Here is a 13,414-nt window from a genome sequence, read left to right on the forward strand (position 1 = left end):
TCAGAATTAAGTTAATTATTAGCGCATTAAGCCCAATACTGAGTCAGCTGCTATATAAATATCTAAATATAATTTTCCTAAGCTCCTAACATGCATTCTTTATACTATAAAAGTTTATAAGTTCTTAAGTTCTATTAAACATTTTACCTCAACTAATTTTGAAGCTATTCAAATTTTATACTTACTATATGGATCCAGGTATTTTTTGGTTTAAGAAAAAAAAAATGACATGGTTTGCCTGCTGTGTGATCACATGTACTATAGAGCTTAAGTGAAACCCATTTGCAGTGTTCACAGGAAGACCGAAGATGGAAATAAAATGCAAAAAAGAACAACTAATTATTTTTTTAAAATAATTATTATAGGGGCGCCTGGGTGGCTCAGTCGGTTGGGCGTCCGACTTCGGCTCACTTCATGATGTCATGGTCCGTGGGTTCGAGCCCCGCATCGGGTTTTGTGCTAACGGCTCAGAGCCTGGAGCCTGCTTCAGATTCTGTGTCTCCCTCTCTCTCTGACCCTCCCCTGTTCGTTCTCTGTCTCTGTCTCAAAAATAAATAAACATTAAAAAAATTTAAAATAATTACTATAAGAACATCTTGTAATGAAGTACTACTACTTTTGCCTTGGAAACATGTAAGTCTGAATCGTTTATTCTATGACTGCACATGACCAGGTTAGTCTTCCTGGGTCAGACTAATTGGAAGGAAGTCATAAGTAAAATACAATAATTTAGGTAGTCAAGAAACAATTCGACTTTGTATTATTCTGTGATATTTAATATTATCAAAACATCCAGAGATTAAATATGAAGTCATATGATATTAGAATAATGATCACTCATAATTAGAAAGCTATAAAATAAAAAAATTCATCCAACTGGGCGTATAATTTAACAACAGACTCATGTGAGAGGCACACTGGCATTTCTTTTAGTGAGAATCAGTAGCTATTCTTTTCACTGTGGAAAGATTATTTAATATTATTTATGTGCCAAACATATTCATAAAACACTTTTCTCAGAGAGACTATTAAGTAGTTTATATGCACTGCATTGAATTCTGCCTTCCTCCCAAATTTATGCTTCTCTTTGGGTGTTTACAACTTTTATTAATGATATTGCTACCCTCTCATTTCCCAAATTCAAAACCTCAGAATATTCTAGGTTTCTCCCTGCCCAAGTGCCACGCATCCAGGCCGTGAACAGCTCACCTTTTTCACAATAATGGATTATGCAAATATTTCTACCAGTGAGCTCAACAAAACACCTAATGCAATCCCATCACTTAAAAAGAAGAAACAGAGACCCAGACAGGTGAACTTGGGTAAGGTTACAGAGAAACTTACTGAGACCACTAGGACTCGAGTTATGATTTGTTGCTGCCTTGGATCATCAATTTTTCCACTCTTCTGCTGTCTATTAATTTTATTTTTGCAACATGTCTCACATCTGTGCCCTCTGTTTCAACCACCTCTTTCTTAGATCTGGCTCTTATTGTTCTAATACTGTCCTAACTGGCATCTCTAGTTTCATGCTTTGCAGACATGTTGTATACTACTGCTAACTTCATGCTTCTGAGATACAGTTCTTACCACACCCAACCCATTGCTCCAAATTTTCAAAGACCACTTTTTACAAAATCGTGTCTAAATGCCTTAGTGTTGTGATCTGAATGTGTCTACCCAAAATTTATATGTTGACATTCTCAATCCCAAAGTTGATGATACTAGAAGGTGGAGACTTTGGGAGGTGGAGCTCTCATGAACAGGATTAGCATTCTTTTTTTTTTTTTTTTTTAATTTTTTAATGTTTATCTTTAGTTTTGAGACAGAGAGAGACAGAGCATGAGCGGGGGAGAGGCAGAGAGAGAGGGAGACACAGAATCAGAAGGAGGCTCTAGGCTCTGAGCTGTCAGCACAGAGCCTGACGCGGGGCTCAAACTCGTCAGCTGTGAGATCATGACCTGAGCTGAAATCGGATGCTCAACCAACTGAACCACCCAGACACCCCTAGCATTCTTTTAAAAGAGACTGCAGAGAGATCTCTCATAACTTTCACCATGTAAGAACACAGCAAGAAATCCCCAGCTGTGAGTCAGGAAGAGGGCCCTCATCAGAATATGATCAGGCTGACACCCTGATCTTGGACTTTCCAGCCTCCGAAACTGTGAGAAATACATTTCTTGTTATTTGAAAGCTACCCAGTCTGTGGTATTTTGTTATAGCAGCCTAAATGAACTAAGATGCTTAGCTTAGCATTCATGGCTTTCTGTGATCTACCCAACTGAATTCCTGCTCACTTATGCAGTCATTCAATCAGACAGTCATTGAACAGATATTTACTGAGTTGCTATTGCATACCAGACATTTTGTCAGATGATGCCAAAATGAATAAGACTTAGTATGGTCACATTCATCCAGGAGCTCATTATCTAATACGTTTCTTAATTACATATGCAAGTAAAAATGTCCTACAGGGGAAAATTTGTGTTATAGAGGTCTTGTCAGAAAAGAAGTTAAGAGGGGCGCCTGGGTGGCTCAGTCGGTTGAGCGTCCGACTTCAGCTCAGGTCACGATCTCACAATCCGTGAGTTCCAGCCCCGCGTCGGGCTCTGGGCTGTTGGCTCAGAGCCTGGAGCCTGCTTCCGATTCTGTGTCTCCCTCTCTCTCTGCCTCTCCCCCATTCATGCTCTGTCTCTCTCTGTCTCAAAAATAAATAAACGTTAAAAAAAAATTTAAAAACAAAAGAAGTTAAGAGGGGACCTGGGTGGCTCAGTCAGTTAAGCGTCTGACTTCAGCTCAGGTCATGATCTCATGGTTCGTGAGTTCAAGCCCCATGTTGGGCTCTGTGCTGACAGCTCAGAACCTGGACCCTGCTTCAAATTCTGTTTCTCCCTCTCTCTCTGCTCCTCCCATGCTAGTGCTCTGTCTCTCTCTCTCTCTCTCTCAAAAATAAATAAACATTAAAAAAAAGAAAAGAAAAAAAAGAAAAGTTAAGAAACATGTAGACAAATATTTGCATTATAAGCACTTGTTTTGTTTTGATGCTTAATTTACATCGGAAGGAATCTCATTCAAATGGTACATCAGTGATCTTTGAATTACTTAACTATTTACCCAAGTTCAAGAAAGAGCCTTTTATATTTTATGGACTTGATAAACCACACAGATCTACTAAGTACCCTTTAAATTGAAAGAAATTAAAACTTATTTTTTCAGCAATAGCTTACCAGGAACTAGAACGTTGTCTGTGTTTCTTTGGGTCCGGCCTATCAGGACAGTGGTAAGATTCCCTGTTGGTTTTTTAAGTGAATTGGGTTTCTTCGGCAATAGTTTTATTTGCTTCTGAGACTTGACAATATTTGCAAGACTACCAGACAATGTTTGATTCACATACCAAGTTAAATTGGATATGGCAATTCGAGTTTTGATTTCAATTACTGATTCCACAAAGTCCGTCAGACCTTTCTGAAGAAGCTGAATATCTGGCAGGGAACCTTCTATCCACTTAGGTATGGTAGCATTCAGTTCTGATATACTTGTAGAAGCATTATGACATATCATTAAAACTTCATGCAGAGTTTTGTTAAGTAAAGAGAAATTAATTGAAAGGTGAATGGATTTTGCTTCTAGTGCCTTAAATCTGGAACTTAGTACCTGCAGTTGAATAGCTTGGTCTCTCTCATTTGTAGCCGTATTGCCTTTTTTTAGTGAAACATAATAAGGTATGAGTGTCTTGGTCACTTTAGACTCAATTCCTTGCAACCTAGTTTCAAAATTTTGGGAAATCTTTGTGGCTGAGAGTATTTTCTCCTCTAAATGACTCATACTTTGCTGGTATTTTATCACTTGGGAAGTGGTTTCATTGAACATTTGATAAATCTTTTGAAAGTTGGACTGACTTAGTTTCTCATCTTTAGTACTATCTGCAAGGACCTTGGCAACTTGCAAAACAAAGCTGTATCTCTGACTGTCATTGACCAACATCTGAATAGAATCATTCAAACGTTGGAATTGAGGAATAAATGTCAAAATAGTTTCCATATTTTGGGTGCATTTGTGATGGACCTCAGGATCATACTTTATGGTACTTAAAGTCTCTTTTAGCATGTAGTTATCTTGAATGAAATCAATGGCATTGTTTATAATAGTCATTGTCTTATTTAGGCCATCTTCCATTTCCAGGGCATATTCATTGATACGTCTGTCTAAGGCATCACTACGACTCTGCACTTCATTCCTAAGTAAGTTGTGTCTTTTTGAAAGTTCTTTGATAAGAATATTTAGGGTGTTGACAGCAATAATCAGATTTTCCACTTTTTTCCTTGTAGCTACTGCTTCTTTTGGTTGCTCATATGTCATTGTCTCTCTAAATGGTGCTCCCCGCTCAAGCAAGGGTTGAAGGATCTCCATATCGTAAGTCAAATCATTTAGCTGCTCATTCATTTTATCCACCTTATTGTCCATGGGAAAGAGAACCTCAGCCAATGTTTGGTTTAAAACTTGTAAATTCTCTTCTGTGTCCTTAATTTGAAATTTAAAATCATTTCTGCACTTGGATAACATGTCTTCACATTCACTTCTGACAGATTCTTTCTCCATCTCCAAAGCCATGGTGAGATTGTTAATCTTGCTGTCGTGGATGTGCAAATCATCAAACATTTGCAGCATCATCAAACCCTGCTTCTTCATATTCTCATGTAGAGCAGACATGTACTCAGTGACATTATTGCTAAGTGATTCAGCAGCTGGAACACCCTTCTGATCTGATACTTGTTCAGTTGATAAAAGCTGCTCGTGTACTTCCCTCATTTTAGAAAGAGTCTTGTTGAGGGATTCATAATACAGAACACTCCTTGAGTGTTCCTGTTCTAAAGCACCTTCTAAGTGAATTTGCTTTGCTTCTAATTCTTTAATAGGCTTTTCACATGTAAAAGTCATTTCTTGTCTTATATTCACAATGTGATTCTTTAGATCTAGTATATCAGTTAAAGTGGGCCTATTTTCTTGCATTAAAACAGACTTTTGCTGGACTGCTATTGAAACCACGGATTCATTAACTTGCCGAATTATTTGTCTGGTGTTTTCAAGGTCCTCTGATAGGCTGGATACAGTCTTGAAGAGCTGTGCTACAGTCTCTTGCATTTCATTTTGAAAAACTTTAAATTGTTCTCTTACTATATTCTTTACCAGATCACTAATGCTTTTGGATTTTAGACCTAGAGAAAGAAATATTAAAAAAAAACAATAAATGATACATGATTTTAATTATATAAACTTTAGATATCTCTAAACAGATATAAAGTTTGGGACTAAACCCTAATAACATGTAATAATAAAAGTACTTTGCTACATTTACTTATGAAATTTTAAAAGTTACTATCGTTCGTAGGAGATCAATTTCTTAATTGGTAAAACTGAAGGAAGAAATCAACTGTGGTGTAGAACACACCAGAACCATAAACAAAAGATATGAAGAAACTGCTACTGATTTCAATTAATAGGCCCTTGTACCTTACTATTCTAACTCCAGGCTTAGTCTGGTATGAAAATAAATGGCTTTGGGCTTTCTGCCTCAGTAAATAATACCCTGGTGTTATCTCATGACTATGTTATTAGGTTTCTAGTAATTAGGTTTCAGAGCTTGTGTTTTGGGCTCATAAAAACTAATAAATTGACTTCAGAGAAGAAATTTAATGACATTTCCAAATGAGTAACAATATCAAGTAACAGTCACAAGATTCAACGATAGCTTATAACAACAATATAATAATGAGGGGTTTGGGGATCACAAAACAAAGTCACATGAAAATAGGAATTCAAGATATACCTCAATTGTCATAATATGACATTAATTCTTAACAAAATTAAGAGTAAACTTGCTACTACTGAAACACATATTAGTATATCCAGTATTAGAAAGCATGGACTGATCCTATATCAGAATTATGGACATCTCAAAGTGGTCTTAAAAAAAAAAAGGAAAAGGAAAAGGGTCCTGAAGTACTCAGAACTCAGAACTATTCAGAATAGGAACTGAGTATTTAAAAATGTAAAAAACCAACCAACCAAACCTGTTACATACAAAAACAGGGAAATGGGAAAAAATAAAATATATGCTTGTGGTTTACTTATGGTACATAGCTACGAAGCACATATAAATGGAAGATATCTCCACTCAAATTCACAATGTAGCAATGACTGTAATGTAAAATATCGGCAACATACTACAAAGCATTTTGAACAGGAAGTGTACATAATTGTGAAATGTTATGGCTATCATAAAACCTATTTAAGAAGGATAATTATAGAATAAAAATATATAGTCTCTACATGTCTCTATTTTGTCAGCATGTTTTAAAAAGTATTTGAGATGCATAAGAGACTTATATAAAAAGTATGTGAAAGATAAATTATAGCAAATAGAATGATGTGTTGCTTAAGCATCTTGATATTAATCTGGCAAAAAGATAAAGCTGTAAATGTTGTTTATATTAATGAATATCTCCCTGGAAATCCTATACCCTAAAGGTCAATATTGCTAACTGATCTTTAGGGAATAGTATTTCCAGAGGGGGGGGGGGAAAGAAAAGAAAGTTATTTTACATTTCTAAACATAGCAGAAACTGAAATACATTTAAGAGTCCAAAAAATATAAGTCATTGAAAATCGGTTTGTATGTAATTGAAAAATAAGTATTTTTATTTCCTAAATTTTACTTAGCATTTAACCAGTTGCCTACATGTACAAAAAATCTACATTGAGGATATTCTGTATGCTACACAGAAAATAAAATTTGGAAAGTTAGATTTCTCACACTAAAAATAGAATATATTAGCTTCATTGAGTGTAAGGTACTACTCAATAGCAAAGTTTTTTTTAATTGTACTTCCCACAATATCACTTAGTCATTTCCTGTTAGTTAAAATTGCCTTAAGTTTTCATGATGGTTTGATGAAATACAATAAAATATTTAAGGTTAGGGATCAGACATTCTTGGAATTTATAACCTTATCATTTGGCTTTAAAATATTTTTCAAGATTGAAAAGGTAAAATAAAACTGAAGTGTAAGTGAATTAATTGTGGGCAGTAAAAACAGCTGTTTAAATTCAGTCAACAAAAACTATGTGATCTGAAAGTCAGGATAAGAAGAGTGAGAGGTAAAAACACTAAACAGGTAAAGTTTAGTTCAGAATCTTGATGGAGGTAACTAGGAAAAAAAAAGTGAATGATGAAAATGAAAATTGGGATGTGCTTTAGCTATTATGTCTTAAATCTTTAATGGAAAAATACATTGGATTAAGGGCAAAATCAGAGCAGTGTCTGAAAAGAAATCAAACAGACTATTAGCTTAAAAACAGATTATTGTTTCTGGAAAAGGAGCTTTATTATATCAAGAATTTGTTGCTAAAAATCATCTGTGTAAGAATCTGATTTTGTGAAATATGTCAAAGTGATTTATGTCAATATCTGAGTGGGAACATAGTTTTAACTTTATTTGATTCTGTTTCATGTGACTCATGTGCTTCTACCTCTTAAAAGAGGACATTGCGTTTGGTGACTTAACAGATAGATATGATATCAGACACCTTGGTTGCTCCTCTGTGGTTGTGAATATATAGCCCATTCATAACATTCAGGTACCTCTTAAGGAACTGGGGCATTTGATGTTGAACATGTTTCTTACCTTGGATGTGGAGTAAGCAAGAGAAGAGGATGTGGTTTTGTTAGGCAAGTGCAGTTCCTTGGGGCGGGTTTAGTTTCTGTTGCCTGAATGACCATTCAATAACAACTAGCTCTCTGGTTTTCATAATCAATTGTGCTTAGTACACAACTAATGTCTCCTATTGAGGGGAGAATTTTTTTCCCTTTTATTATTATTTTTTTAAATTTTTATTTATTTTTATTTTTTTCAATATATGAAATTTATTGTCGAATTGGTTTCCATATAACACCCAGTGGTCATCCCAAAAGGTGCCCTCCTCACTACCCATCACCCACACTCCCCTCCCTCCCACCTCCCATCAACCCTCAGTTTGTTCTCAGTCTTTAAGAGTCTCTTATGCTTTGGCTCTCTCCCATCTAACCCCTTTTTTTTTTCCTTCCCCTCCCCCATGGGTTTCTGTTAAGTTTCTCAGGATCCACATAAGAGTGAAAACATATGGTATCTGTCTTTCTCTGTATGGCTTATTTCACTTGGCATCACACTCTCCAGTTCCATCCACGTTGCTGCAAAGGGCCATATTTCATTCTTTCTCATTGCCACGTAGTACTCCATTGTGTATATAAACCACAATTTCTTTATCCATTCATCAGTTGATGGACATTTAGGCTCTTTCCATAAATTGGCTATTGTTGAGAGTGCTGCTATGAACATTGGGGTACAAGTGTCCCTATGCATCAGTACTCCTGTATCCCTTGGGTAAATTCCTAGCAGTGCTATTGCTGGGTCATAGGGTAGGTCTATTTTTAATTTTTTTGAGGAACCTCCACAGTGTTTTCCAGAGTGGCTGCACCAATTTGCATTCCCACCAACAGTGCATGAGGGTTCCCGTTTCTCCACATCCTCTCCAGCATCTATAGTCTCCTGATTTGTTCATTTTGGCCACTGTGACTGGCGTGAGGTGATATCTGAGTGTGGTTTTGATTTGTATTTCCCTGATGAGGAGCAACGCTGAGCATCTTTTCATGTGCCTGTTGGCCATCTGGATGTCTTCTTTAGAGAAGTGTCTATTTATGCTTTCTGCCCATTTCTTCACTGGGTTATTTGTTTTTCAGGTGTGGAATTGGTGAGTTCTTTATAGATTTTGGATACTAGCCCTTTGTCCGATATGTCATTTGCAAATATCTTTTCCCATTCCGTTGGTTGCCTTTTAGTTTTGTTTGTTGTTTCCTTTGCTGTGCAGAAGCTTTTTATCTTCATAAGGTCCCAGTAGTTCATTTTTGCTTTTAATTCCCTTGCCTTGGGGATGTGTCAAGTAAGAAATTGCTACGACTGAGGTCAGAGAGGTCTTTTCCTGCTTTCTCCTCTAGGGTTTTGATGGTTTCCTGTCTCACATTCAGGTCCTTTATCCATTTGAGTTTATTTTTGTGAATGGTGTGAGAGAGTGGTCTAGTTTCAATCTTCTGCATGTTGCTGTCCAGTTCTCCCAGCACCATTTGTTAAAGAGACTGTCTTTTTTCCATTGGATGTTCTTTCCTGCTTTGTCAAAGATGAGTTGGCCATACGTTTGTGGGTCTAGTTCTGGGGTTTCTATTCTATTCCATTGGTCTATGTGTCTGTTTTTGTGCCAATATCATGCTGCCTTGATGATTACAGCTTTGTAGTAGAGGCTAAAGTCTGGGATTGTGATGCCTCCTGCTTTGGTCTTCTTCTTCAAAATTACTTTGGCTATTTGGGGCCTTTTGTGGTTCCATATGAATTTTAGGATTGCTTGTTCTAGTTTCGAGAAGAATGCTGGTGCGATTTTGATTGGGATTGCATTGAATGTGTAGATAGCTTTGGGTAGTATTGAAATTTTGACAATATTTATTCTTCCAATCCATGAGCACGGAACGTTTTTCCATTTCTTTATATCTTCTTCAATTTCCTTCATAAGCTTTCTATAGTTTTCAGCATACATATCTTTTACATCTTTGGTTAGATTTATTCCTAGGTATTTTATGCTTCTTGGTGCAATTGTGAATGGGATCAGTTTCTTTATTTGTCTTTCTGTTGCTTCATTGTTAGTGTATGAGAATGCAACTGATTTCTGTACATTGATTTTGTATCCTGCAACTTTGCTGAATTCATGTATCAGTTCTAGCAGACTTTTGGTGGAGTCTATCGGATTTTCCATGTATAGTATCATGTCATCTGCAAAAAGTGAAAGCTTGACTTCATCTTTGCCAATTTTGATGCCTTTGATTTCCTTTTGTTGTCTGATTGCTGATGCTAGCACTTCCAACACTATGTTAAACAACAGCGGTGAGAGTGGGCATCCCTGTCGTGTTCCTGATCTCAGGGAAAAAGCTCTCAGTTTTTCCTCATTGAGGATGATGTTAGCTGTGGGCTTTTCACAAATGGCTTTTATGATCTTTAAGTATGTTCCTTCTATCTCGACTTTCTCAAGGGTTTTTATTAAGAAAGGTTGCTGAATTTTGTCAAATGCCTTTTCTGCATTGATTGACAGGATCATATGGTTCTTCTCTTTTCTTTTATTAATGGGATGTATCACGTTGATTGATTTGTGAATGTTGAACCAGCCCTGCATCCCAGGAATGAATCCCACTTGATCACGGTGAATAATTCTTTTTATATGCTGTTGAATTCGATTTGGTAGTATATTATTGAGAATTTTTGCATCCATATTCATCAGGGATATTGGCCTGTAGTTCTCTTTTTTTACTGGGTCTCTGTCTGGTTTAGGAATCAAAGTAATGCTGGCTTCATAGAATGAGTCTGGAAGTTTTCCTTCCCTTTCTATTTCTTGGAATAGACTGAGAAGAATAGGTATTATCTCTGCTTTAAATGTCTGGTAGAACTCCCCTGGGAAGCCATCTGGTCCTGGACTCTTATTTGTTGGGAGATTTTTGATAATGGATTCAATTTCTTCACTGGTTATGGGTCTGTTCAAGCTTTCTATTTCCTCCTGATTGAGTTTTGGAAGCATGTGGGTGTTTAGGAATTTGTCCATTTCTTCCAGATTGTCCAGTTTGTTGGCATATAATTTTTCATAGTATTCCCTGATAATTGCTTGTATCTCTGGGGATTGGTTGTAATAATTCCATTTTCATTCATGATTTTATCTATTCCGGTCCTCTCCCTTTTCTTTTTGAGAAGCCTGGCTAGAGGTTTATCAATTTTGTTTATTTTTTCAAAAAAACAACTCTTGGTTTTGTTGATCTGCTCTACAGTTTTTTTAGATTCTATATTGTTTATTTCTGCTCTGATATTTATTATTTCTCTTCTTCTGCTGGGTTTAGGCTGCCTTTGCTGTTCTGCTTCTATTTCCTTTAGGTGTGCTGTTAGATTTTGTATTTGGGATTTTTCTTGTTTCTTGAGATAGGCCTGGATTGCAATGTATTTTCCTCTCAGGACTGCCTTCGCTGCATCCCAAAGCATTTGGATTGTTGTATTTTCATTTTCGTTTGTTTCCATATTTGAGGGGAGAATTTTGCTATTTATGTTGTTATGAGTGTATGATTTTTTCCGTGTCATTGCCAGAAATTTTGTTAGTAGTTTCACAAAGAGCTGTTGACAGGCCTAATTCTTTAATTCTCTTTGGTTATGATAACCAAATTTTGTTAAACAAATTTCATTATGATGGTTATAATCAATTGTAGACTCTTTCTATTTGTTTTCTTTCACATGTTATCACTTCAGGGAAAGTATATTCCTCTCTCATGCTTGCTATTGGTTTAAGTTTAGCCAACGAGGACATGCCAGAAATGTAGGGCGGGGTCTTTCTTTCAGGGGCTTGATAGCACTAATTGTTTATATAATTAAAAAAAAAATCATGGTTGCTGCTATACTGGTAAATGTTACAGAAACCTCCACCTTATCTCTTTTGCCTGCAAACCACATGTGAAAAATAAAGAAAAACTAACATGTGATATGGGATTGGACAGTGAGGATGTTTTTATGTATAAAATAAAGTGAAAGGGACCAGTAATCTTGGAGTTTGGAAACATACAATAAACCCAGAGAAGTGAGACATTCCAGTGATTAAATTACTTAAACCCCTTTGCCTAATTAATTCCTCCTGATCCATAGCTTATTTGTTGAGATAGTTTCTTTTTGTAGAAGCCTTCACTGGTGCCCTTAGACTCGATTTGTTGAAACTATCAAATGGTCCCATAGTGCCCTATACATAAACTACCATAGCAATTATTCACTATCTATAGATTCCTGTGGTAGGCAGAATAATGCTGTTTCACTCAAAATGTCCACACCTGAACTTATGAATATGTTACCTCACCTGGCAAAAGGGCCTTGGGAGATATGATTAAGGTTTAAGACCTTGAGATGAGAATATTCTGGATTATGCAGGTGTGTTCAGTGCAATCACTGAGCCCTTCAAAGGCAAAGAGGAAGGTAGAAGAGTGGGTTTGACACATGCCATGAGGACTCAACAGTCTTGCTGGCTTTTGAAGACAGAGGAAGAAGGCCATGAGCCAAGAAATGTAATGGTGTCTAAAAGCTGGAAACAAGCTTCAGTTTATAGCTATCAAGAAAACAGGACCTCGGTCTTACAACTGCAAGAAAATGAATTTTGGCAACTGGAATGAACAGGATTTGGATTATCCTGTAAAGCCTCCAGAAAGGAACACAGCATGCTGTTTTAAGAGCACAAAACTTGGGCAAAACTAATTCACATTTATAAAGAAATTATTATTTCCATCATCTGAGATGTTTTAGGATATATTTTATTGATTATACTCCATAAGCTAGATAATTTCTAGGATAATTATGTATTTTTGATTTATCTTCAATATCTTCATCAATATTATTGAGACAACCATATATCTAGTTCCTTGATAATCATTTCTTAGCCTCATCTTTGTCTTGAACTGGAAACCATGATGGAAGTAGATTAAATACAGTTCATTTTACAAGTTAAGATGTAACCAGTACATAATGAAAATAAATTAGATAAAATATTCAGTAAAAGATTTGAGTATACAGCAACAAAAAATTTAGATGTTTCAAATTATTTCAGAGATTGATTTACAAATATCTTATTCCAAAATCATAAGCCTTAGAGACTTTACACACCCAATCTTAAGAAAAAATTCCAAAGCGATATGAGAAAAGATAAATGAGTCATTTATCTTTTGTCTTAACTCAATGAATAATGTATTTGACTTTACTTGTACCTTTTAGAAAAGATTGAAATTCTCTGCCTTTATCTTCATTGATTTTCCCTTCTAGGGAGGAGTATGTGTTTCTTACATCACTAACAGCCAAAGAAATATTGTCAATCTTCTTTTGCAGAAGGGTCAGTTTCATTGCCTGCTGGTTCATCTGCTCAGTCATCTTTTGTGTCACTGCTGCATGGAGAAGAAAGGAATATTGGAAGAATTTAAAAAATGAATATATATATATACATAATATCATTCAAATATTGTGATAGGTTTAAAGTATTTCAAATAAATCATGTTCGTATTATATATTTGAAAACATAGACTACTATATATGCACTTAGCAAATGGCAGCCTGAACTTTACACTAAGGGTAAAAATTTATAATATATAAATATAAAATACATATAAATGTATACATTTATAATATATTTCTAAAATATTCTAACTTTGCTCAGAGTTTTCAGTCTTTTTTGTTTTGTTTTTAAACCTCAAAGAGTTATTGTTACATTCTTAAGAGGTGACAAAACTGAGGTACAGAAAACCAAAGTAACTTGCTAAAGGTTGCAGAGC

General features: G+C 35.7%; 1 protein-coding gene across 2 annotated transcripts in view; it reads right to left on the bottom strand.

The window, feature by feature from the left end:
• The window catches only part of MMRN1 (multimerin 1), a 70,958-nt gene that overhangs the window by 17,473 nt on the left and 40,071 nt on the right, over positions 1 to 13,414 (bottom strand). For both annotated transcript variants that reach the window (XM_086704584.1, XM_025922444.2), the window contains exons 6-7: positions 12,857 to 13,030; positions 3,228 to 5,216 (exon numbers count right to left, since the gene is read on the bottom strand). In XM_086704584.1, the coding sequence (XP_086560710.1) occupies positions 3,228 to 5,216; positions 12,857 to 13,030 (2,163 nt within the window). The remainder of the gene's footprint in view (positions 1 to 3,227; positions 5,217 to 12,856; positions 13,031 to 13,414) is intronic.

Source organism: Puma concolor, chromosome B1 (genome assembly GCF_028749965.1).
Source record: "Puma concolor isolate L17-30 chromosome B1, mPumCon1.1.hap2, whole genome shotgun sequence".
Taxonomy (NCBI): domain Eukaryota; kingdom Metazoa; phylum Chordata; class Mammalia; order Carnivora; family Felidae; genus Puma; species Puma concolor.